Genomic DNA, 25,196 nt, shown 5'->3' on the forward strand with positions numbered 1-25,196 from the left:
TTTGATTTTGAAATGTATATATTAGCATCAAAAAAATCACGAGAAATAGAAATATTTCGTTTTATACGAAAGTAAAGACTTACTTGGCAACTCGGTCTATGTATGCGGCCCAAAGTCGATCTCGATACAATGCAGCAGCGGTTTCAATACATTTCGCTTGTAAAATGCCCCTTCCTACAACACCAATATCACCGCCCTTATCTTTTATTACATGCTCGGGTGTGTTGTATTGTTGCCCTAATTTATCACTTGTTTCATCAATTTTAACTCCTGGTGTTAACTGTATTAAGCCAGGAAACGAAAAACATTCTTTTGACTGGCAAACAACTCCAGCCACGAAGTCAACAAAACTGCCTTCCGTTGCAATTTTGCTTGTTGTTTCCTTATATTTGTCATCAATCAAATTTCCTGGTGCAGACATTTCTCCCAAAAGAAAAACACCACGATTTTTACTATCCGCCGTAGTGACACCAGCTTTAAGTCCAACTAATATGCTTCTACCAGACAAAGAATGCGCTGTTACTAAATCAGCCCATTCAGAGATTCTATATATACCATCTCTGTATTGATGTGACACTGTATTGGCTATATCAGCAAACTTACGATCTTCCATTATTAAGAAATTGTGTTTCTTTGCCAAATTTTGAAGTTGCCTTATCAAATCCTGACTAAAATCTTCTACTATATCTATATGTGTTTTAAGCACACATATATATGGCCCACATTTCTCGGCAACATCCAAAATTTCCTCACATTTTGTTAAATCGGCTGCCAGGCATAAATTTGTCTTCTTGGTGGACATCAAAAGGAAGAGTTGCTTTGCTAGTTCACACTTAGCCAAGTTGGCACGACTTTCGTAAGGCATTCTTGTGCGAACAAAATCATTAACTGCAATTAAATTTATTTATTTGTTAAATATATATACATACATTTTATTGTGATTTTATTTAAAAAACAAATAATAAAATATGCCATATCTAACGAGAATGTGAATCATGATCATATCTAACCAAACTAAATATGTTTGGTCAGATAAATCTATTTTTCATGAAAAATATAATTTTTATCAGAAGCAATAACCGTTTAATTTACTTCAGATATGTTTTGCAAAAAATTAGAAAACAACAAAAATAAAAAACTAATTCAGTGAGATAAAAATAAAATTAATTTAATTTAAATAACTGCATTCTATAATGTAGTGTAATGATAAGCCACTTAATTAATTTACCTGTACATATTAAATAAATACGGGTGCCTGGGATATCATAAAATGATAAACGTCGCATATCTACTTCAAATATTAGGCAATAATACCTACATAGCTCCGTTTCAAGCGCAATAAAATAATAAAATTCTATTAAGTTTATTAACTCATTGTGACTGGCCTCTTAAATATCGAGGAAGATACAATGATAGAGATAACATAATTACAAAAACAGTCATCATTATTTGGTAAAATTAAAAGACAACCTATATATATATATTTAACTATATTTTTTTATATTGTGCTAAGTTAACAGTAAAAGTTCATTAATTATATATAATTATCAAGTCGGTTTTTCACTCATTTTTGTCTTCAAGACAAACGAAAAGAATAACTTTAATCATTTTGTTATTAATGTGCAAGATAAATAAATATAACCAAAATTATTAAATGGAAAAGATTACCAAAATGCAAATTACGTTCTTCTTTTCATCTTTTATAACATTATCAATATTTATACTCGTTTGGAAGCATTTCTCTGAAATTCTTAAACATAACGTTCAGTTCCTTGGTTGAGTCACAATTTTTGAGGATATTAGTTCAACACTTTAACACTTATGGTGCTGTTAACCGTTACTTTTTTTTCACCAATGGTGGCTAATGTGTTCTTTTCAATATATTTGGCACAATATTCTATAGCAGCTGTACACGTTTCGAATTGTTGTACGAAACTTTCCTTGTGTTCGTCTTTGATAATTGTTTTAACCGTTTTTAGTGGTATTACTTAGCACTTCTAATATTTATTGTTGCAATTTATCCCGATTTTGAAACTTCTACATAGAGCTTTTGACATTTTCTGATTTTATTATAGTCAATAATATATATATGCACATGAGCAAATTTGAACATTAAATGCTTGCATGGATGAAGTGAGGGCCCTTTGCTGGAAACCTTATATCATGGGGATGAGTGTTCTAACTGCCCATCTGTTTTTATATTCTAATGTACGCACTAATTTGGGTCCAATTGATTTTTGGTTTCGTCCCACTAAAGTTAAAACGGAGTAGGTCTCTCTCGTTTTAACCCTTGTTAGCTTTAATTCAAATCCCACGCATCCTTAATTCAACTTTGTTCCCAAACAATTTCCTACTCTTTTACACTTTACCATATCTTTACCATACCATATAATTCGTATTTGTAATTTAGTCATTTAAATATAGTCATTTAAAGTGTAATCTAACCTTTTCTGTGTTCAAAAACTTTATATTCTTCTTTTTCCCCTACCGTCACTCACACTTATCTCAACCCTTTTAGTTCTAGTCATGTTTCCTGTTCTATACTTTTCCACAAACTACTATAACAATAACGACTAGCATTTCAAACTATATTGAATTAATAACAATATTAATAAACTATAATTAAAAGATCACATTTTTTCTTACCAACTTGTGGCTTGTCGTTTGCAAAAGTTCCATCGCTATTGATCTGACATGCCGCTATATATTTTGCTACCGCATCCACGGTGTCTCGTTCAATTTTTCCAGCTTCAAGCAAAGTGTTCAGTAAAAACGATAACGTGAATAGTGAGTGCATACGCACAGAATGTTTAGCAATGTTACCAGCTCCGCCTTGTTCCCGATCAACAACAACTACAGCGTCTGTTACGACAATGCCCTCACGTGTAAGATCGTTAACAGTATCTAGAATACTTGATCCAGATGTAACTACATCTTCAACAATGAGACACGTATCTCCAGCATTAAAAATTCCTTCAATTATTTTTTTTGTACCATAGTTTTTGGCTTCTTTGCGCCTCACAAGCATTGGCGTATTCTGTTGAACAGAGACAAGTGTTGCCAAAGGCAGCGCTGTGTACGGCACACCGCACACATGCTTCGCTGTCAGCTGTTGCTCTTTGATATATGATACCAACAAATCCGAGACTGTTTGCTAAGCTCAACAAAATTTTTATTTTCTTTGTTCAGAATTAAAGATCGCATTTTTCAACTCACCATTACTTCTGGAAAACTAACGATGACCCGTAAATCAAAATAAACTGGCGAATTTATACCGACTTTCATTTTAAAATCGCCAAATTTGAATGCATTTATCTCAAATAGTTTTATCGCCAGTGATTTCATTTGTGCCATATCTTTTGCAATCATGATTGTCTCCTTTCACTTCTAATTAAAAATATCCAATTTAGAATCTCATTTACAGCACAATTTACCACGCGTTTTTCAAATCAACACCGCGAAAACAGGTCCACTTTGCTTTGAAATTCCAACGCAAATGACATTCGTGTTAAAATTTATTTAGTACTCATCAAACAGAGTAAACAGTGATGCCATTTTTCTAAAATTGAATAATTTAATATTTTCATTTTCTTTTCAAACACTGAACGTACACATTGAAATAGCAATAATAGGAATTGTTCCCATTAGTACTTATAGGGAAATTCAAGTAAAAGTTACTATTCTCCTACTAAAAATCTATCTTATAAGACAAATTTTATCAAATTTATTTAAAAAACAGCTGATTAGTGTTATAAATATGAACAGAACAATAAATAAATAACGTTTTTTACTGTCAGTGTGCGAAAATTATATACTGAAGCAATTTCTAAATAAATTGTCTCGGATAGTGAGATTATTTGGATTGAGCTAATGAAGTAGCAAATATAATAAATGAAATGTTAATTTCTCTATGTGATATAGTCTACCAAAAAACAATAATTTGTGCAAACAATGACTGCGAACAATAGTATATGTATATATACTACGACAATCTTAGCCACCATAAATTTACTTTGTCAAATAAAAGTTTATAAAAGCCTTGAACCAAATCTCTGTCTATCCAAGTTATGCTTTTATCTACCACATCAGTACAAGCTTTATTTGTCATAATTAAAATTAAAATTAATAAAAAATACATACTAAAGTTAAGTAAGTTGATTTTCCTAAAGAGGAACATTTGGCTTTTACTTCAAAAGTATGTGAACAGACAAAGAGTTTTATACAATATTTGTAAATATTAAATTTATTACACAGATACCGATTTTTATAATACTAATATATTTTTTTACGTATATTTAACAAAATATTATATGTGCTGTGATCCAAGTGTATTAATTACATTTTGATCTCAACAGAACGATACTTCAGTACGATACAGAACACGTTCAATTTTGGCTTTGTAATGCCAAAAATTTTCCAGTCGTGTAATTTCACGTTTTAGCGATGTAAGTTAGGTATTGGAGTTATCACCACTGGATTTTTTTCGTAGGACTACGCTAAAGAACGAACATACATAAAGTTAGGTCCAACTGTTGCTGTTTTTTTTTTTTTTTTCTTTAATAAGATACACTACCATAAGATGTTTCGTAGAGGACGTTAACGTCCAAACGTCCGAACAACATATTAAAGTTAATATTTTACTGGAATTTCAATTACAAATGTGAGTTGTTACTGTGATCCATGAAGGGATATATAAGTCTATATATAAATGAAAGCAATTACAATTCGATTCGAATACATATGTAGGTTAGGATTAGGTGTTTTAAGGAAGAGCGAGTAGAAGAAGACAGAGAGAGATGGGGGTTGTTTGAAATAATATAAAAAGGAAGACGAGAATGGTTCTCAATTAAAATAATTCTGTGTCGAAGTGAATCTTGTGTCACAGTCAAAGATGCAAATATATTTTATCTACGTTTACTTACGGGACAACAAAACGGATACCATTGTACAATTAACTGCAAACAGAGTCAAAATCTTCAAATGTGACGTTTATATAAGATATAATAATAAGTAATTGCTTAATGTTAAAACTAATTCCATAGTTTCTAGTAGTATCTGACTGTTCTATAATATAAATATAAACTTCGTAAAATATGTATTTTCATTTATTTTTAGTAATTCAGTTAAGTATAACTATATAAATTGGTACAATGATAATAATAATACATAATTAATAAAAATTCACTGTAGATTACATGCATACTTTAATTGGTTACATACTTTAAAATATAAAATATCTATTTTTATGTACATTTTCAATATAAATATAAATGTCTACATTTATAAATATATATACATACATTAATATTGTATAAAAAATTGTATTTACAGTAATTTTTTTCTATAGTGTCATTACTATACTAGTGCTTTTCTTTTTGGCAGTGTGCAATTGATTATATTATAAATTTATAACTTTCTCCAGATAATATTTTATATCATATTGCTCGAAGCTTCCTTGTTGTAACTATATCTAGATATTCTAATATTTTTCCTATTCATTAAATTATATCGCATGTTAAATAACATGAAAAAATTTTCATAATTTTAAATATATATTTTATAAATAAACGGATTAATAATACACAAATATACAACAGAAATACTTGCTGCATTCAGATTTTATGATCAAAAATCGGTTGCTTTTCTAAAATAGTTTTACATTTTTTAGACAATTCATTCTTTATCATTATTTATTTAAAATTTATTTAGTGACTAGTACTTGCATAGCTAAGCAAAATTATTAATGTCCCAATAAAAATGCACTTAAGCATTTTAAAATTTGTTGTCAGCTAAAGATAAATTATTTTGCTCTACGGTATAGCTGAATTAATAGCTCCGAATGAACTCTAATAGTCACAGATGTTAATTATCCTAAGTAGTTTGCATTTTTAATCCAAAATACATAAAAATTCCGATATGGTTGCAGTAGCAATTCGAATATCGAACTTAGATGCAGTTGTACCTACTAAACAGTACAGATTCATCAGTTGTACTTATGAATCAAAATTCACAATCTATTAAGAATTTCGAGACGTGATTTAATGTGATTTAAATATGAATTCAAAAACAATACTACTTAGATGAAAAAATGTATAGTATCCTTCTAATGACAGCTTTCCGTGAATAGTTTATAAGTTGTATTGTCTTATGTGGTTTTTAAAATTCATTCTTGATAGAGGTTTTCAACAGCTCTTTATAAAATTTATCGCTGTAAATACTCAGTACATTATGTGGTATTTCATGTAGATAAATCTGTAGATCCGTTCTACTGTAATACATCACATCGGTTATTTTATGCCCACTTTTTCTAATGCTTAATATGAAAATAGAATGTAATTTTCTATTTAATAATTGTATATAATGTTGTATTAGTTATGCACTATTCATTTCTCCATTACTGATCATTTTTATACACATATAACTTAGTACTAGATTTGATATAAATGGCTTTTTGGTAATATCACATTAGAATTAATACAAGATACTGCAATCACCTAATTTGTAATCAGCTACCAAGCTGTTCATACACGTTGCTACTGCCAAACGATAATTTAATACCAAAGATTGTACTAAATAAAAATAAAAAAATAAAAATAATAAAAAAAGGTGTGATGGTGTGATGAAATTTCTTATAGGTAACATAGTACATACCTCACACATATAAAACAAAGGACGTATAAGCCACCGCTTATCCAGTTAAAGACACCTGGATTTATATCTAAAGTTGCGTTGTAGACGAAAGTGTAAAGTGGTGCTGCACAAAATGGTGTTAGTGCTTCTAAAGATACAGTCAATCCAAAAACTTTACCTAAAGTAATTTTTTATAATTTTTTAGTACAAAATTCAAATGAATAAAGTAGCACTAAAGCAGTAACAGTAAACTAACCAATTTCATCAGTAGGTGTTACATATGATAATATAGCTCTAGCCATAGGAAACAATAAGCTATTCATACAACCCAAACCTACGCCTAAATACATTTCCCACCATTTCGCTGTTGTAGCCCGTACAACACTCTCCAATACACAACAGCCCAGAGCTATTAGTGACATCGTTATAACCGAATACTTAAGTAACTAAATAAATGTATAATAATTTATATTGTATCTTTATTTAATATTAAATAAAATATTTACCCTTCTTAATATAACCATACCGCCTATGCATCCCAAAATTTGTACCACCATGCGAATAGTATTAAAGAAATTAAAATCCTGAAGAGTTAAATTAAATTTCTGTCGCATAAAAAGATAAGTAACAGTAGCATCACCCTCTGAAATATTTTCACATATTTCACATATATAATTATAAATATTTGATATTATACTCGTATAAATAATACTTACCCATAGTGAAAACAGCAGCGGATAACGTTATTATAATTAACCAAATCAGGGCACGATCATAATGGGGTCGTCTTTTAAGACATGTGCGCATAATATCCTTCACTAAATCAAAACGAAAGAATTCTCGCAATTTCGTCTGAAATTATGTGGAACAATATCATAATAATTAAATAATAATTCAATTGCTAGAGATGTCATACCATAAAGAGCTCTGTTGTATGGTCCTCTAAAACAAGGAAAAATACATATAAGAATGCAAGCATATATAAGGCAGCTGACATAAAGAATATAACATATACATTTGTAGCAGCATATATATAGCCTACTGATATACTAGCAATTATTATTCCAAGACCCAGACAAGCATCATTCGAAATCATGCTGAAAAATAATTTACATATGTTATATGAAGTATAAATATGGTACAAGCAAAATCAATATCTATATGTATATCTACATTGAGCAAAATTGTATAGGTTCACATGCAGATAGGATTTAAAACTTTTTAAAACTTTTTTAAATTATATATAAATATGTATTATATTATTTTGTGACTTTCTCCGGATCTACTACATACCGCTTTGCTCTTGTTTCAATAGTTGCAACATCCGTTATATAGGCATAGACTGCAGCAATTAAAGCACAGTTACCGCCACATAATACTGCAGGTATCGATGATATTAAATAAATCCAGGGCGTCAGTACAACATTATTAGATATAATTACTAACACGCCAAATATTAAATAACTTAAAAAAGAACCTGCAAAAAATTATATAATTATAATCGTGATATATAATTGGATGAGTTTAAACCTTTAAACATTTTTAAACATAAAAACTGATCTAAGACATAAAATTAAGCACTTAAGGTGTCTAAACACTTAAATTTAGTCTAATTAAAATGAAATGTTGTCTATTATAATACATAGTTCTAGTGAAAGTACAGTTCAGTACAGTGAAAAGATTTTAAAAGAGTAGCATAATTTTTTAAACAAATTCTTTAAGCCTATGTGATTTTATATAAGGAATATAGTGCAAGATAATTGAATCATTATAAAAAGTTAACTTTAGACTAGTACAGGCTTTATTCTGCAATAAAATGGTGAGCACCTTCAGCTTCAGAAAGAATTGAAAACAATAAAGCAATTATTAATACTGCAAAAGAACTTACAGAATTTTAATTCTAAACACCAACTACCACTTCCAACATTCGTCAAATATCTGTAGAATTTTCTCTCTGATCATTGAAAACTTATAATTGATCTATATTTAAAAGGTATATCTATTGACAAAAACTGCCAATTATGTGACTGGCTCCTGATAAGCCTGCGTTTTTACTAAGAAAATAAGATGACCTGACTAAGAGTAAAATCGAGCACTGTTACATCTTTAGAATGTGACCTAAATTAGAGGCATAATACTTTTAAACGACACTCTTAAAGAATATTTTTTAGTAGCAATAAAATTAACTGTAAAGTTTCAGAGAGATCTATAAACAAAACAAAACAAATTTATACCGAATTTATTATTTGTATTAGATATTTAATTTTTTATTTAATCATGATAGATACCTGCTAATGTTATCAACATAACCGGACGTCTTCCGAATTTATCTGACCACGCTCCAATAAACAAACTTACAAATGCTGTAAATATACTTTCAAATAAAGAGCGAGTCATGAGTATGCGAGCAACCACAGGCTGTACTTCAGTTTCAATTTGCTATTTTGAATAGATAAGAAAATAATATTACAATTACTGTTTCTATTATTACAAAACAATAATAAACAAATAGCTTAATAATTATAGATTATAAATAAAGAAATAATTGAAATTATATTAAAAAACTTTAAGGTCTGCTTTATTTCGGTAACCTGAAACATAAAGCAACTTTTGTCGCCTCACAATAATTACTATAAAAAAAAATAAATGAATAAGTTAATTTATAAGCTCCGTACATATTATATATATACATATATATACTCATATATATTATCCATACAATTATTAAAGCAAAATATTTTTTGCTCTCTTATCGTCTAACATAACATATATTTAAAAAAGTATTGTACTTGTAGCAATAGATATGTACATCTGAATACCGATACATTTTTTGCAGATACATTTCTCAAAGCATTTGCTTAGTTTCGTTTGTGTTAATATATCGGAAAAATTCTTTTTAATTTACAGAAGGGGCACACACAATACTAACAGTTTATTAACTTAATTTAATTTAATGCAATTAAGATACATGCACTGCACTCCATTAAATCACGTTTGTTAATGTACATTAAAAAATTGATCAGTGGAAATTTATAACGCAGTATAAAATACAGATACAATGTGTTCATGTATAGACTTGTTTTAAAAAATCTTAATAGCAGATTTATCTAGCTTATAGCTTAGTTATAATGCATTTTAAATCCCAATAAATAATCAGTTTGATATTATATTAAATACGTTATTAGTATTATCAATATTTCTTACTTTTACAATTTGACTTTTATGACTGTTGGTGACTACATTGGTTACTAATGATGTCTATAATTCAGATATTGATAACAAAATACAGTATATAATGTAACTTAATGTTTTTTTATTACATTAACTATTGATAGGAGCAATAGACTATTTTTCAGTTCGAAGAAACAATATATTCTTTATTATTCACTAAAAACCATTAATTTTTTCACATAATTATAGATAAAAATATGCGATATTACAGCCATTTAAACTGGATATCTTCGACCTACAATATTATTTAAGGTATATCTTATGTCTAATACACATAAGATAAGCATAAATAGATGAGAGATAAGTTTTTTAATTTAACAGATAATTAAAGTAAGAAGTGCCTTTTCGAAATTGTATCATTAAATACATTATGCGCACAGACTAAGTCCTTTTTAAGTCCTTTTATTAACAAACCAATAATCTAATAAGAAATATAGAGGGAACAATAATAATATCCGTAAAACGGACCGTTTGGATCTCCTCCCTTTTGCAAGTAATCAATAAGGTAAACAATGTAAAAAGTATAATTGTACTCTTCATCTTACATCTATAAATTTGAGAAAATAAATGGGAATATATTGTTCCTTACAATATTCCCATACACAACACCACAATAAAATCTGAAAAAAACCGAAAAAACTGCATTTCACTATAGTTTTCGATAAAGTTCAACTCAAATATCTTTATTCCATAAAATTCGTGTGTTACTACAGCACAACTCCCTGAATATTTTGCCCAATTCACTATTAATCAATCACATTAAGTGGGACCATTCGCCACAGTAGTACTTTTTATCATGAAATATTGTTTTCGTCACCCTTTTAGGAGATCAGCAATTCATATATCCCCCTTTGGCTACGCCAATAGCTGCGCTGCATTAACAGGTTTATGAATGTAGACAATTAGTTTACCACATAGCTAACGCATGAGCTGTATTATGTGCCTTTAAAACGGATTTAAGACTGACACATATGGTAGTGACAACTTCCCAGCTTCTCTAACAGACGCCTTTGCAGCATTCTGAGAATATGTTGACCGCAAAAAATATTAAGTTATGATCTGATTTAACATACAAGCCAACAGACTTTTACGTTGAGAACAACTGCAGATATTTTAACTGGTTTGGACATCATCTGAAATTCATAAGATCCAACTTAACTTAACACGCAAGACTTCTATGGAACCCAAAAGCTTATAAAGTGAAAAAACTACATTAATTTGGAAAAAAAACTCAACCTAATTTCAATATTTCATATTTAAGCGGATATAAAAATATCTTGGAATTTTATCAAGCGAGTCTATGCTCGTGGTGGAATACAGTTATAGAAATATAGCTCGGGGTTTCAGTTTTTAATTTCCTCAATGTGTAAATTTATTTTTTATACAATTCTTTAAAGTAAACAAAATAATTGACTAGACTAGTATATGTATTTTTACGCATTTAATGAATTGCTATTTTGTGTTTATCTTTCGAGATTAAAGTTTCTTTATTCAAAAACGTTCACTGCGCTATATCTATTAAAACTAAGTAAATTCATAGAAATAACAACAATAAAATGAATGGAATCGAATGAATTGTTTACAAATGTTTTAGGAAGTCTCCCACATATTACTTGTGAATATACTGAATTTCGTGGATATTGTAATTTGATTCCAGTTTTAGTTTTAAGTAAGTAACAATATGTTCTATATTCTTATATGTTTACATCTAAATATTTTGAATAATTAATTTGAATATACAAATACATTTATTTAACATATTGTTAATTGAGTACCTATTTTAAAATAATGAATCATTGCCTACAAGTTTTTTCATATTGCATATAAAGATTATCCTATGCTTTTTATGTGTTTATGTCTTTAAAGCTTTATAGTCATAAATCATACCAAATACTGGGAGCACTCCCACGTTGCAGAGTCCAACTCGTCTGGAGTACTACATTCTAATCACTAAAAACTATTAAAAATAGGTGGATATATTATAAAAATAACTGTGTTTTGGGAGAAAAAAAAGAGTGCAAAATAAAAAAATAATAAAATACAGGAAAAATATTATTCAGAATATCAGGCTCTTACACTTGATAAGACTAATTAAAATAACTGAATATTATACTATTTTCGCGGGTAAATTAAAGACTAATATTATGTTACAGTGATAATAGTTATAATTTTTGAAATAAGTCATATATTGATACTTTATATTTAAAATAACATTTGTCACATACACCATATATTACAGACAGTGAAAATTTTGTCGTATACTTACGGTACTAAAAAGTAGGATATCTAATTCTTCATCTTTAATAACTTAATTGTTATTTGGCACTTAAAGCTTATTTATAATCTTCTGTATCTAAAACTTAGGCCATCAAAGTGTATTTTGAAGCATACACTTTAATCAGGGTTCTCAAAAAAGAATCATTTGAATATGTTCTCCAATTGGGGTTAAAAAGTATATTATCAAGAGTAACAGCATGGAAGTAAAGTGAAAATTATCTGTGGTCCAAATCATATGACAGTAGATATATTTTTTCAATTTGAAAGTAGTTCTTTAAACCGACCTAGTCTTTTAATCCATTTGATTACTGTTCATTGAGTTTTAAAATATCAAATATAATACAAATCAGGATACGAAGAAATTTTTATACAGTTAATCCACATACAGATGCAATCATGTAATGAAAATTAGAAGTAGAAGGTCAGAACAATCTATAGCACCAAGAGTAGACATAAATAGTTTGCGTGTAATCTTCGCTTTAAATATTAATAATTTAGATTAAAAGATCTAATTATTGTATTGAAGTCGTATATACTTATACATTATATATAGTATTTGTTCTGATTTAATTGATTTGCAACTACACATTTTATTTGTTTACATTACAATTATTATAAATATACTTAATAAAATTGCTCTAAATATGAAATACATAATCAGTTTAAACAATAACATTTACAGCAACAGCTTAAACCTTCAACTAATTTCTATTTTTTTCTGACAAGGTTTTCTTATCAATAATGACACGAGCATTTTTCTGTCAAATTATGCACCCTACTTTTATTATCAAATTGAGAATCGTAATAACTTAGCCATATATAATTTGTTTTTAAATAAAACAAAGAAATGAATCATTGAACTTTTAGATAATGTGGGCCTAATATACAAAATTTTTTGCAATCAATTATCAGAGAAATGGAATTTATGATAGTTAAACAAGTATAACGATAAAAATCAAGATATGTCTCATGACTCAGTCTAATATTTTATGTCGAAAAGCAACTTAAAACTAAAAATCATATAAACAAATAAGGCATATGTATACACCCATTTTGTAATATTTAATTGCCAACATTGTTATATAAAATAACGTATTAAATTACTTGCAGGTGTCCAATAAAATCCAATGAGCAACATATTGTATATATTATTAAACAAATAAATAAAAGTAAAATATAATAAATACTATTGGATATTTACGTATAAACAATATGATTCACGCAAGAGAGAGTTGTTGAACTCTCTCGATGAGTGTACGAGAACAATTATTTGTTCGAAAATAATGTACGATTTTTAGAAAGAAAAAGACCGAACTTAAATTTAAGTCTTCGACTCACAGAAGACTTGGAATCTGCTGGCACTAGAGTCATGGATTACACTATGCGATAAATTCGACTGCTATGGTATCAATACATTACGCGACGTCTCCAAATCTTACATGCTTCCTTGACCAAAACTTCAAAAACTTTACTATGTTATTATGTTTTTCAATTATTATGTTCAGACTAAAATAGTAGACTAATATACCTAAATGGATAGTGGACTTATGGTAGTTAGATGAATAGAAAAACCGGATTAAGACTTCCCGTTGAGAGATCCTAATTTAATAGAACGTATGCCACTTGTTAATTGTGTATCAGAATATTTTTTCAAATTCTAAGGAAAGAATACATGATCGCATAATATAAAGCGGTCACGTAAAGCAATTCAGTTACAACAATAAATCTCATATAAAATGATAATATATATTTCTGTAGATTGGCTAACAAAATTGCAATGAATATAGACTCTAAGAAGACCACTGTGGATGTGTTTTTAGATGTAGCCAAAGCATTCGACAGCGTCTTTCACGAAGGATTGCTTTACAAACTATCAAGAATATTGCCTGCCGATTTTTAATTACTCAAAGATACTGAAGTATCTTCAGTGAGGATACTGAAGAATCCTCAAAGATAAATACTTCTTCGTGCAATATCAAAACGACACATCCCACATGATGCTCCATCAAGGGAGTGTATAAGACCCGCTTTTGTATCTACTATACACTGCATACATTCCTAAGCCAAAAAGTGGGCAAATACTAACTGTAACGTTTACTGACGACGTTTACTGTTCTTTTATCAACAAACCATGACATCACAAAAGCAACTACAAACCTTCAAAATCATCTAAACGAAGTGATGATTTGATCCGACACCTTGGGGATTAATATAAACGCCGAAAAAACTGTCTAAATTATTTTCACCAACAGGAAATTTGAAGAACAAAAACTGAAAATTGTAAACATTAATATACCAATCTGCAAGAACGCCACACACCTGAAAAAGGAAACGCAACGAAAATTTGCAGATCTATATTGACTTCTTGGTAAAAATTCCAGTCTGTCAATTGAAAACAAACAACTAATGTACAAAACCGTTATTGTTCCGATTTGGAAATATGGAATTGAAATATGGGAAACCACCTGTAAGACAAATATAAAAACTATTCAGAGGCTGCAACCAAAAATTCTGCGAACAATAATAGTAGATGCTAGATAGTACCTCATAAAAGACGAAATTCACAAAGACCTGAAAATCCCTACTATACATGAAGCAATGCAAAAAAGCAGTACTAACCATATATCTAAATTGCTGCTGCGCACAAATTTGGTAATGAGAAGACTCCCTGTCTTGGAACTAGGGCACAAAAAACGTCTAAAACGCTTACTTCCCACCTACTTAAGTAGTAAGTATTAAATTAAGTTGAATTCTTTTCTTCAAAAAAAAAACATTGCATTCGATTTTATACATTTTTCATTCAATTTTATACGATTTATACATTACATTTTCTTTAATACTCCTTTTTTCGACCTAAAATACGGAGCCTACGATTTATTTATCTCTTTGGCTAGCATATCACTTTTTGATTACACAAAATAGGTATATGCGACACTAATATTTGCAGAATCACCAACTATGATGCACTACGCTACAGAAGAAACAAAATTTTAGGTGCATACCAACTAGAGGATGAAGACCTTCGAAAACTCCCTCCGAAGGAAATGATTCGATTCCTCGAGATACTGAATGTCTAAATACAGAGGGATGCACAATAGACTAAGCTGGTCGCAGTGCATAGGGGCCTTAGCCTAGCCCAAAACCGCTCAATACCGTTGACCATGTACATATGTATGTATATATTTTAAAATCTTTGAAAAATTTTATAAATAACATTTTTAAACTTTGATATAAATTGTTCTTTACTCGTACAATGTCTAGGGAGCACTCATTGTAAAAGGAAGTAGTCGTTAATATTAAAAGCAATTTTGCTTTCCGCTTTATTTTTTGCTTTTGCTTTTGCGTCGCTAAAATTATAATTAATTTATGTAAAATCATATACGTTTGTTAACCACAGTTAACGCTTTTATTTCAGATAAAAAGTATTATTGTATTTCGAATATGTGTTCCAACATTTATATATTTCAGTTAGTAAACTTAATTGGTGTTAATTTTAGTAAGTTTGTTTTAAATACCATAGTCTAAGGCTTCAATACTTTTCTATTGCATATTCTATCTTGTATGTTGTATGTTGACCGTTAAAACAAAATTAATATATGATTATACTTACATGAGCTTCCTCCGAGTTGTTGCTTACAACACCTAGAAGGGGCGTACAATCAGATTCGTCGTAATGAAATATTGCAATACACGTTTGGTATAATATTTGATTTTGATAAACTGATCCTATATTTGTTAATATAATTTTGTTATTAAACTTTCATTAACACAAATTTACAACCAAACAACAGACCTGATAGAGTTTTGGCCATAAAAATCAGCAAAACAGCTGGCTCTAATATAAAAATTTTATTGAGAAGTTGTTTGCGTCTTGGCCAATTCGATAACTGTTCCGTAGAGCCATTTAATGAACTTAAATTTTCCGTTGAATTACTTTCCACAGAAGAATCAACTAAATTTTCTTCATCCATTTTAACTAATTTTATTAAGATACAATTTATAACAAAAGATACAATTTATATTGTGCACAATATTTTCATGTAAAATTCATTATTTACGCTCTTGTTATGCTTTGCTTTCATAAATTTTAGCTAGCTTCACAACAACAACTTAATGCCAAACAACTGAACAAGTCACAACACAGCTGCTTGCTTTATAACCCGCACAATCATACAACACAACAGAAAGCAACAAACTGAATTCACTGTTCCCATATTTTGTTTTCATTCCTAACTTCGCTGTTAGATAGAGTGGCCAACATCACTAAATAGTACAAAAAACACTTGAAATTGCACAAAATTCAAATATCATAGATAAGGAAATAATTTCTTTGAATTATATATCAGAATTACACATTCAATAATAGATTTTTTATGTGAAGATATAATTTCAATACCGCCTTCACTCTTCTTAAATATGAAATGTTTTAAGTTAAACCTTTACGATAAATATAAATATAAAATATGAAGAACTTATTACTAATTCCCCTGATGAAGGCAAAAGTAAATTTGACGAAATACATATAGAAATATACTAAAAATAACGTTCAAAAAAGCAATAAATATACAAAAAAAAAAAAAGAAATCCGACTTTAGTGAAGAACTTGTTTGACATCAATTTGAGTTGGAAGCAAACAAAAAACACCAATAAATACAATACATGTTAAACTATAAACGGTACATATTCTATTTTCATTATCTCGAACAGAAATAATTCAAATTACAAAAAGTTATATTTCACAAAAAAAAAAAACTACAATATTAAAATAAAAAAAACTAAACAATATTTTATTATAAAATAAATGAAAATATATATTAAGTTATATATTAAGCAGTTTAAAAAAATATTTTGTTGTTTCATTTGTATGATTTTTTAATTTTTCTTGTTTCTTTTTAGTATCAAATGAAAATTTTTATATTAAATGCATTAATATATAAATCTATATTTTAAAAATATTGTATTTAATATTTTATTTATAAATTTATTTATTTTAAGTTTATACTAATGGTCAATATTCTTTTATGGCTTAAGTTTTATTGTATTTATTATTATGAATGTCCATAATAATTTATTATTCAGTTCGTTAGTTGTGTAGAAATAGTTTTTATTGAATGTAATACTTCAAACATAAAATAAATTTTTTTTTTATTTTAAACAATATAATATTACAACATAAAATTTTATAAAATTTATAAGATTTGATAGAACTACAACTAGTGACTTAACTAACGAACAGTTAATTTTGTTAATAAGAGTCAAATGTTGGCCTTTGAGTAATTTCCAAAACGATCTTGGAGTTTTTCAAGTTACCGTCGAGGAAGTCTAAAATTTTGCGAAGACAACGTGCATCCTTGTTTACATGCCTCTTTTGCCAATGGAAGTGTGTTACTGTTTGTTTCCCAATTTCCTCTTTAACTGTCAGTATATTGATATAGCAGTGTAATCATGTGTAAGCATTTCTGTACCATGGTGCTTTTTTAATACCCCCGAGGACCTTTATATGGTAGGGTTTTGCTATAAAAGACAGTTTTGAGTTCCAACGAACAAGTTTACCCATTTTACACAATCTATGATTTAGTTCCGCTTATTTTTTCATATGATGTTTACATCGTAAGTCTGCGTAAAGAATTATACCTGGGTATTTCGCTATTTTTTACAAGGGAAACTCGCTCATCGATGGTGATACTCAATTATTCTGTTGATGAATAATACATTTTATCTGATCCGCAATTTTATGATTCATTATACAACTGTATCGGTTACTATTTGTAATTTTATTAATTATTATATTATTGTAATTTTCAAGGGTTGCTATGTTATATGGAAATGTAACTTACATACACTTATAGGTACCTGTTTGTTGCTGTAGACACCTCACGTGCAAGCAGTAGACAAAATAATGGCCCGGGAGAACTTCTTATGGATTTCCAACTTCGGTTCTTTGAAAATATTAATTTCTTTGCTTCACTTTAAAGTCTCTAAGGGCTCTGTATATAGCATTCCAATAAGGTGCAATCTTTCATCAAAATGAAAGCCATGATTTTATTTTGAAATTAAACCTTAGGGCCTTTAACCTTTTTTGGAGGTTTGTGCTAAATTGAGAAAAACTGCTAAACATAAATACGAAAAAAGCTTTTTGAATAATTTTGATATTTGAGGTACTGATATAAACCGATATGATGGCACAATGTGTAGAACTTTTTCAAATTTACGAATCATTATTAATTTAGGCACATACTAAAGATTTGATATGTAGTTTGATTGCTTCGATGAAAGAAATAAAAGATATTAGCTAACTTCTTCAGACTTATTTTTGTTAACTTTTTAAACGTTTTGCAGTAATTAAATTGAGTTCTTGTGCTTTCATATTTATAAGTTGTACGATTTAGTTCGTAGCTGTACGATTTTTTCAATTCGTTCGTTGCCTTTCTTGATTTCAGCTTCTTGCATTTCCTATATAAATCTATTAATTACATTTTCCAATTTTCTATTAGCAGAATTATTTTAATGAGATATATTATGCTGTTACTATTCTTAAAACATTTTTTAAGAACTTCTAATGAATGAATTTATTATAAAGTATCATATTTTATTCTTTTATGGTATAAAAATCGTTTTACTTAAGGTTAAGTTAATCGGCGAATGATCTATATGAATATAATTATCGGAAATTTTTTAGAGACAGAAAAAATGATGACTTCAGGAATTTGGTTGATATGGTTGGAAAAAATTTCACGACCTGTTTATGTGCTGTTCTATATATCTCACAATCCTTTGTTGTTGTGTGTATTTTGCATTAAAGTCTTCATCCATTATAAATATTTATTTACGCATATTCATAAAAGACCTCTAGAGCCAGTTTATTTAATTTTTTATAGTTTTAAACAATGGTCATGGTTAATAATTTCTTAGATGCAAAGTACTGTTTACATTTTTGTACGGTACAGAAGTTTGGACAATGAAAATCCATAAATGAACTGAAAGCTTTTAAGATTTGATATTCAAAAGTATCTTAAAAAGTAAATAATAGCAGAGACGTAATTTCTGACAATCCAATATAATGCGGAATTCCAAGTAATAGTTACTCCAATTAATACTACATGGCAAGGAAGAAAGGAAGGCGGAATTTAGGAAGCAAACCTATGTCGTAGGTATGTGATATTTGAGAGTTGACTTGCTTAATAGCGATTCGATAACTTTTAGAAGTAGCAGGAAACAGACAGGATTACACTAATATCGTTTTAAATATTATAAATAATTAATATTATTTACAGTATCTGTAATTATTATTATAGTTACTACAATATTTAATATGCTTATTAATTATGTACAAATAATTAATAAATATTGTAAATTAAACTTATTTTCAATTTTCCGTTTTGATAAAAGAAACTAAATTCTTAACATAAACTATTTTTTTTAATTTAGATTTTTTCAATCGACCAGTGGTGAAATTACAACAAATTTTTTTTTTAGTTTTAATAATTTTTGGCTGACCATACAGTTGCTTCAAGTATTGCCAAATACCGATCATTGGTGGTCTTAGAATTATTTCTTATATTTAATTATTCGTAAATAATTTTTTCAGACTGCAAGTACCAAAGATTGAACACGTATCTTCCCAATTAGAATATTATAATTCAATGCTGAAGCGCAGCATTCAGCTGTAGCTTTTTTCCTAATTTTACATATAGTACATGATTTTTGATTCAGATAAATATATCGCTAGCTGAATATTAGGCTTATTACCCTCTCTTATTTGCTCTTCAATCAGTGATATATGTGGTTGAAATCCAAGATAAGCAGTTGTTGATAACAATTAATACATTCCAGTCGGTTCAAGGGGTCACACTGAAGTTTTTAAGATTTTCCACCTATTGGTAATAAAAAGGACTAAATGCAGGTACAGTAACAACCGGATGTGCTGAAATATATCTAATCGCCTCGCAAATAGAATGATTGTATATATTATATGCAACTAAACTTTAATAACTAATATTACTATCAGATCTTCCAAAATTTATATATTTTTCTGCAAATACAATAACCTAAAAGCTTTGAAGTATTTTAAACAAATAAATGTAACTAAAAAATCTCAATTGGTATATTTTATTGAAATGTTTATGATTGCAGATTGTTAATGCAAAGTTGCTAATGAAACAGATAAGTAAACAACGAATTGCTTGGAGTCGAACGACTAAGTTTACAAACCTAGTTTAAACCTATGTTTAAATTCGAAGTAAGAAGCAGGAATACGATTGCTATAAAACAGGGCTGTCCAAAATACGGTCCGTACGATCCATATGCAATCTGCGGTTAATATTTGTGAGGCCCGCGACATGTTTTTAATCTACTACAATTACGCAAATTTTATTTTGGTGTACTCGTAACTACATTATTTTATTTTTATGGTATACTTAATAAATGAATTTAAATTGGTAAATATCGTATTTTTATTTTTGTCGAAAACAACTATGAACGTATATATTTGTTTCTGCTGCCCTTCAATCTGTACAGTGATTTGTATTAGTCTGCGTTCGTAGCTGATCTGGACAGCCTTGCTATAGCATTTATTTGGGCATTCTTTATTTTCATTTTTTCCTTACTTTTTGTGAAATATTTATAATTTAAACTTGTCTGAAATTAAAGTAAATTTCTTGTTTTATTTAAAATGATTATAATTTATTTGAAAGTTTCATTTTAATATTAAATAAATTATTATTCAAGTACAAAGTTATGTATATATAATAATAATTAAATATATTACTTGAAGTGGATATAATTTCATAATACATATTAATTTATATATTTCTCCTTGCTTTATTTTGAATTCAATAAAATTATGTTTATGTACTTCACTTCTAGCAATAACTTCAGTTCTCCACCGAATTTTATATAAAATCACACACAACAGTTTTAATTAATTTGAATGTGAATAACATCAAAATTAAACCATTTGAATTATTTTTATTAATTTTCATAAATATTTATCACCAATTAATATTAATATTTATAATTCTGATATTAATAATATTAATATTAATTAATGTTAACACCTAATATTAATGAATACACTTCAAAAAAATACTTAAATAATATGTGTAGCAAAATATCTATATATCTAATTTGCTCATACGCTCCAAATATTTTAAATTTTATTAAAATTTAATAATTACAATATTAACAGAAAAAAATTGTTACACATTCTATTTGTTTTTTAAACGCTATGCTTTGCCTTTTTTAATTCAGTCCTTTCCAAAAATTTTCAATAATGTTTCTTAAGATGTCTTGCACAATGGAAACATGTTTTCGAATTTATAATGCACTTTTACTTTTAAGTGCCAAATTTATTAATTTTATTGTACGCCTATAACTAACTACTAGTTGCAAATCAATACTCATGCCTTCGTCATATACCTAATAAACTGGAGACAACCTTAGAAACCGTCTGACGTAAAAACTTTTTAAAACAGGATTTATACTCAGTTTTTATTTATGATGATTATAACACTTCAACTATCCACGGTTTTAATGCTTTTCATGCTATTTATTTTCTATCTTTCTGTCTCTGATTCATCCAAAGGGTTATTAAAAAAATTTTAAAAAATCTTCTTCTTCAAGCTACGTAATTATAGGATATTTGAAAAAATATTAGAGAAGTTCTAAGGAGTAGATACTTAAATTTATTTGACAATTCTCTGCTACTGTTGCGAATTATGCAAAATCAATTTTCACCAAACAATATATATAGTTTTATATATATTGTTAATTCATATTTGAGTAACAATAATATAATAAAATTGTTTGTAAAATGTTAACATGAGTCAACTTTCGTTATCTAAATATTTTCCAAATTTAAATGCTATTAGATTAATCAATCACAAACAGATTTTTTAACAAAGTTTGATAAGATATGATAAAAAAAATATTTTTATAAAAGACAAAATTGTGCTGAATAAACTTCAATTTTTGAAATCCTTCACTAATGGCAGTTAATAATTAAAATAAATAATGCGTAAATCACAAAGGCATAGACATAATTTAATTTCAAATCTACATATAGTTTACACTATATATATCCTTACATATACTTGGGTTTCTTCTCAGTTTGTGAATTTTCAACAAATTTGTTTGGACAATTTTTTAAAAACGACTGTGACTGCTAGCATTTATAGATACTTGGAATAGCAACTACATATCTTAAGTGGTGAATTATATTTGCATATTAACTTATAAACTAGATTTCCCTTTATATTAACTAACCTTCGTTCAAAAATAGAGAAGCAGCTTCAAAAGTTAAGTGAAAAGAACTTCTGACTGTCAAATTGTATGTTATAGTTGTACTATATTATAAGATATTTATATATGGTAAATTCAAAGGAGTATACAGTTATTATGCTAATTATAGCAATTATGTTACTATATAAAAGGGAAAGAATTTAGCAATTATGTTAAATAATATATTAATAAAATGTTGGAATTAAAACAGAAATATAAACTCACGTGACTTTTGGTTTTTATTAGAATAGAAAAAACCTAAAATCAATTCTTTGAAATCTGTTTGCAATATTAAAAGGACAGAATAACATTCCAGATAGAAATTTAGACACTAAACTGTGTTCTCTTTTAAAGTTAATTTTAATTAAATAATTAAATAATTTATTTTCATACCATAAATAAAATTAAACAATTTTTTGTTTCTCTTTCATTGTATGTGAGTAATATTATCTAATTATTTTACCGAACACCATTAATATATCTGGCTTAAATTATGTCAAAGATTTCTTATTAACAAAACGCATTCAATAAATGTTGTCTCCAAATTGTTTAATATCTTTAATTAAATTTAAAAAATTATTTTCTTTTCAAAATGATTCTAAATATTTTAGTGCAAAGTTTTATTAAGTGTCGTTTCTTAAAACTATTTTAAGTATCTTTTTTATTTAATTGTTCATTTATTCATTTATTTTTTTTTTAAGTGGATTTTATAATTAATATTAATTTTGTATAATTTTAAATTTTGTTTGTATAAATATTGTATATAATAATTGTATTCTTTTTCTAAATAATGCATTTATTGTTTTTTTTTTTATTAAAAAATATTGCAAAATTTTTGGAGGCTTTATCCCTGAGTTACATGATTTTTGTGTGCTCTTTAAATACTTCAAAATAAAAAAAATTTTTTTTAATATTAATTATTTATTATTCTGTCAGAATTTATCTTTTAAGATATTTTTAAATAAATTTTGTTTCAATAAATTCCTAAAATGTTCTTTAAATCTAATTATTTATCTTGCAAAAATATTATTTTTTTAAATATTAGAATAATATTCGACTTACTAACTTTTTTCAAAACTTCTAAATTATTATTATTATTTATATCTAAATACATTATGTGACATGAAACTTACCGACGATACTTTTTATGAGATCAATTCATGATTTGATTTGAATACTTATGATGTATTATATATAAATTTTTGTAACTTAAATGGTTTCAAATTGTCTGATGTAATAGATTTTTTGCGAAAATTAAAAATTTTGCATTAATTTTTTAAGAAACGAACATCTGTATTATAGACAAAGTGAAATGTAATAAAATTTTTAAACAATAATAAAAAAATATATTTATAATAACTAAGAAAGGAAAACCATAGGTTGAAATAACACACTAGAGTTACAAACATAACTCAGATATATTATGACCACTGACGGTAATATTTTTTTAAAATCATTCAGTTTTCAACTTATTAGATATCATTAGGTAAAAAAAAATTTATAAAGTCTAAGAACCATAAATATATCTTCAATTTGGTCATAATAGGCCTGTAGGTTTATCCTACTTAATTTAATTCTTTATTTATTTATTAAAGCAAGAAATAATTACTAAATTTTGTGTGTTGAAATTACACGTGTCTGTTGTTTTATTCTTAGTTTTCCCAAACCGTAAAAAGAATGACAACCTTATTTTTACTAAATAAAAATATTATTAGTTTTCTAAAATTTTCTTTTATGGCCAACTCATCTTATTTTCAATAATTTACTTGTCCGTATTTGCATGGCCAACCTATATCATTTTAAACATTAATGTGAATATGCAACCGCCACAGGCCCTTGTAGACTTACGGACCTATTCTGTGCACTTTATAAACTTGTCAAACATTGACACTTGTCAAAATTGACTCCTGTAAAGGTTTTGGTATTCTGTGACATAAATAAAAAGCTCTTTTCCTTGTTAGTTGTCAATACTACAAATGCTGTTGACAACTATAAAAATATGCTCTTTTTAAGCATTTTTTATTTTTTGCATGCATGACAAATATTCTTTACTAAAATATACGCTTTTTATAAGCATAGTTTTTATTGTTATTTGAATGCATGAAAAATACTTTTGACAACTTAAAATATGTGCTCTTTACAAGCATTTTTTACGAACAGTTACGAAAAATTACGAACAGTTTTCTATACAAAACAATTTACACCTTAGTGTGGTGTGGTGAAATTTGTCAAGATGTGTCCAGAATACCAAAAAGCTTTCTGCTTTAAAACAGTTTATTAAATGGAAACGGAAATGAATATTTACGTTCGTGCTTTATGTTCTTCTTAGAAGCGGTGATACTAACTCATTATATACTGTCTAAAAGTTTTAGTCTGATATAGATTAATGCTTAATACATCATAACGAAATTAGGCAGCACCTATTGGTTTGATTTGTGGACCCATTATATGGTTCACATTAATTAATATATAAAATATTAATTAAATTTTCTACAATGGACACTGAACCATTGAAGCAAATATTGACTATAAAATGACTGGAATAACAAATTGGTTAAGATTTCATTTAAATAAAAATTCCAAAAAAAAAATTTCAAAAAGTAATATTGAGAGATGAATAGGAATAGAAGGTTTGAAAAAATTGTTTGATCATTAGATTTCGTATTTTTTGCGTTTGGCTACAATGATTGAATACATGAGTAAAGTGCATATAAGTTATAAAGTACTTTGTTAATTATTTATAAATATCTTATGGCTTACATTTTAATTTTATTTGTATT

The 25,196-nt window shown here is 27.6% G+C and overlaps 2 protein-coding genes across 3 annotated transcripts; both read right to left on the reverse strand.

The window, feature by feature from the left end:
- Nucleotides 1–6: 6 nt before the first annotated feature.
- LOC119685602 (uridine 5'-monophosphate synthase-like) lies at nucleotides 7–3,559 on the reverse strand. Its single transcript, XM_038099934.1, has 3 exons — nucleotides 3,217–3,559; nucleotides 2,647–3,154; nucleotides 7–888 (listed from the first exon to the last, which is right to left on the reverse strand). The coding sequence occupies exons 1-3, from the start codon at nucleotides 3,367–3,369 to the stop codon at nucleotides 80–82; spliced, it is 1,470 nt and encodes a 489-aa protein (XP_037955862.1). The 5' UTR covers nucleotides 3,370–3,559; the 3' UTR covers nucleotides 7–79.
- Nucleotides 3,560–5,732: 2,173 nt separating this feature from the next.
- LOC119685603 (tetracycline resistance protein, class A-like) lies at nucleotides 5,733–16,316 on the reverse strand. Of its 2 annotated transcripts, XM_038099936.1 has the most exons (11): nucleotides 16,197–16,316; nucleotides 15,932–16,114; nucleotides 15,749–15,864; nucleotides 8,919–9,069; nucleotides 7,924–8,107; nucleotides 7,547–7,727; nucleotides 7,347–7,482; nucleotides 7,137–7,273; nucleotides 6,887–7,076; nucleotides 6,652–6,808; nucleotides 5,733–6,569 (listed from the first exon to the last, which is right to left on the reverse strand). In XM_038099936.1, the coding sequence occupies exons 2-11, from the start codon at nucleotides 16,107–16,109 to the stop codon at nucleotides 6,506–6,508; spliced, it is 1,494 nt and encodes a 497-aa protein (XP_037955864.1). In that variant the 5' UTR covers nucleotides 16,110–16,114; nucleotides 16,197–16,316; the 3' UTR covers nucleotides 5,733–6,505. The 2 variants fall into 2 exon arrangements, with proteins under 2 accessions (XP_037955864.1, XP_037955863.1); XM_038099935.1 differs by having other exon boundaries at nucleotides 15,932–16,316.
- Between the last annotated feature and the right edge of the window lie 8,880 nt (nucleotides 16,317–25,196).

This window comes from Teleopsis dalmanni, chromosome 2 (assembly GCF_002237135.1).
Source record: "Teleopsis dalmanni isolate 2A chromosome 2, ASM223713v2, whole genome shotgun sequence".
Taxonomy (NCBI): Eukaryota; Metazoa; Arthropoda; class Insecta; order Diptera; family Diopsidae; genus Teleopsis; species Teleopsis dalmanni.

Bases quoted from the DNA above. Each gene is read 5' to 3' on its own strand.
- LOC119685603 (XM_038099936.1), bottom strand. From the start codon at position 16,109: ATGGATGAAGAAAATTTAGTTGATTCTTCTGTGGAAAGTAATTCAACG. The intron at 8,108-8,918 runs GTATCTATCATG...AATTTTTTGCAG, and splicing joins TATGTTGATAACATTAGCAG to GTTCTTTTTTAAGTTATTTA. The intron at 7,483-7,546 runs GTATGACATCTC...ACATAATTTCAG, and splicing joins ATACAACAGAGCTCTTTATG to ACGAAATTGCGAGAATTCTT.
- LOC119685602 (XM_038099934.1), bottom strand. From the start codon at position 3,369: ATGATTGCAAAAGATATGGCACAAATGAAATCACTGGCGATAAAACTA. The intron at 3,155-3,216 runs GTGAGTTGAAAA...TGTTGAGCTTAG, and splicing joins TTAGTTTTCCAGAAGTAATG to CAAACAGTCTCGGATTTGTT. The intron at 889-2,646 runs GTAAGAAAAAAT...ATTTAATTGCAG, and splicing joins AAACGACAAGCCACAAGTTG to TTAATGATTTTGTTCGCACA.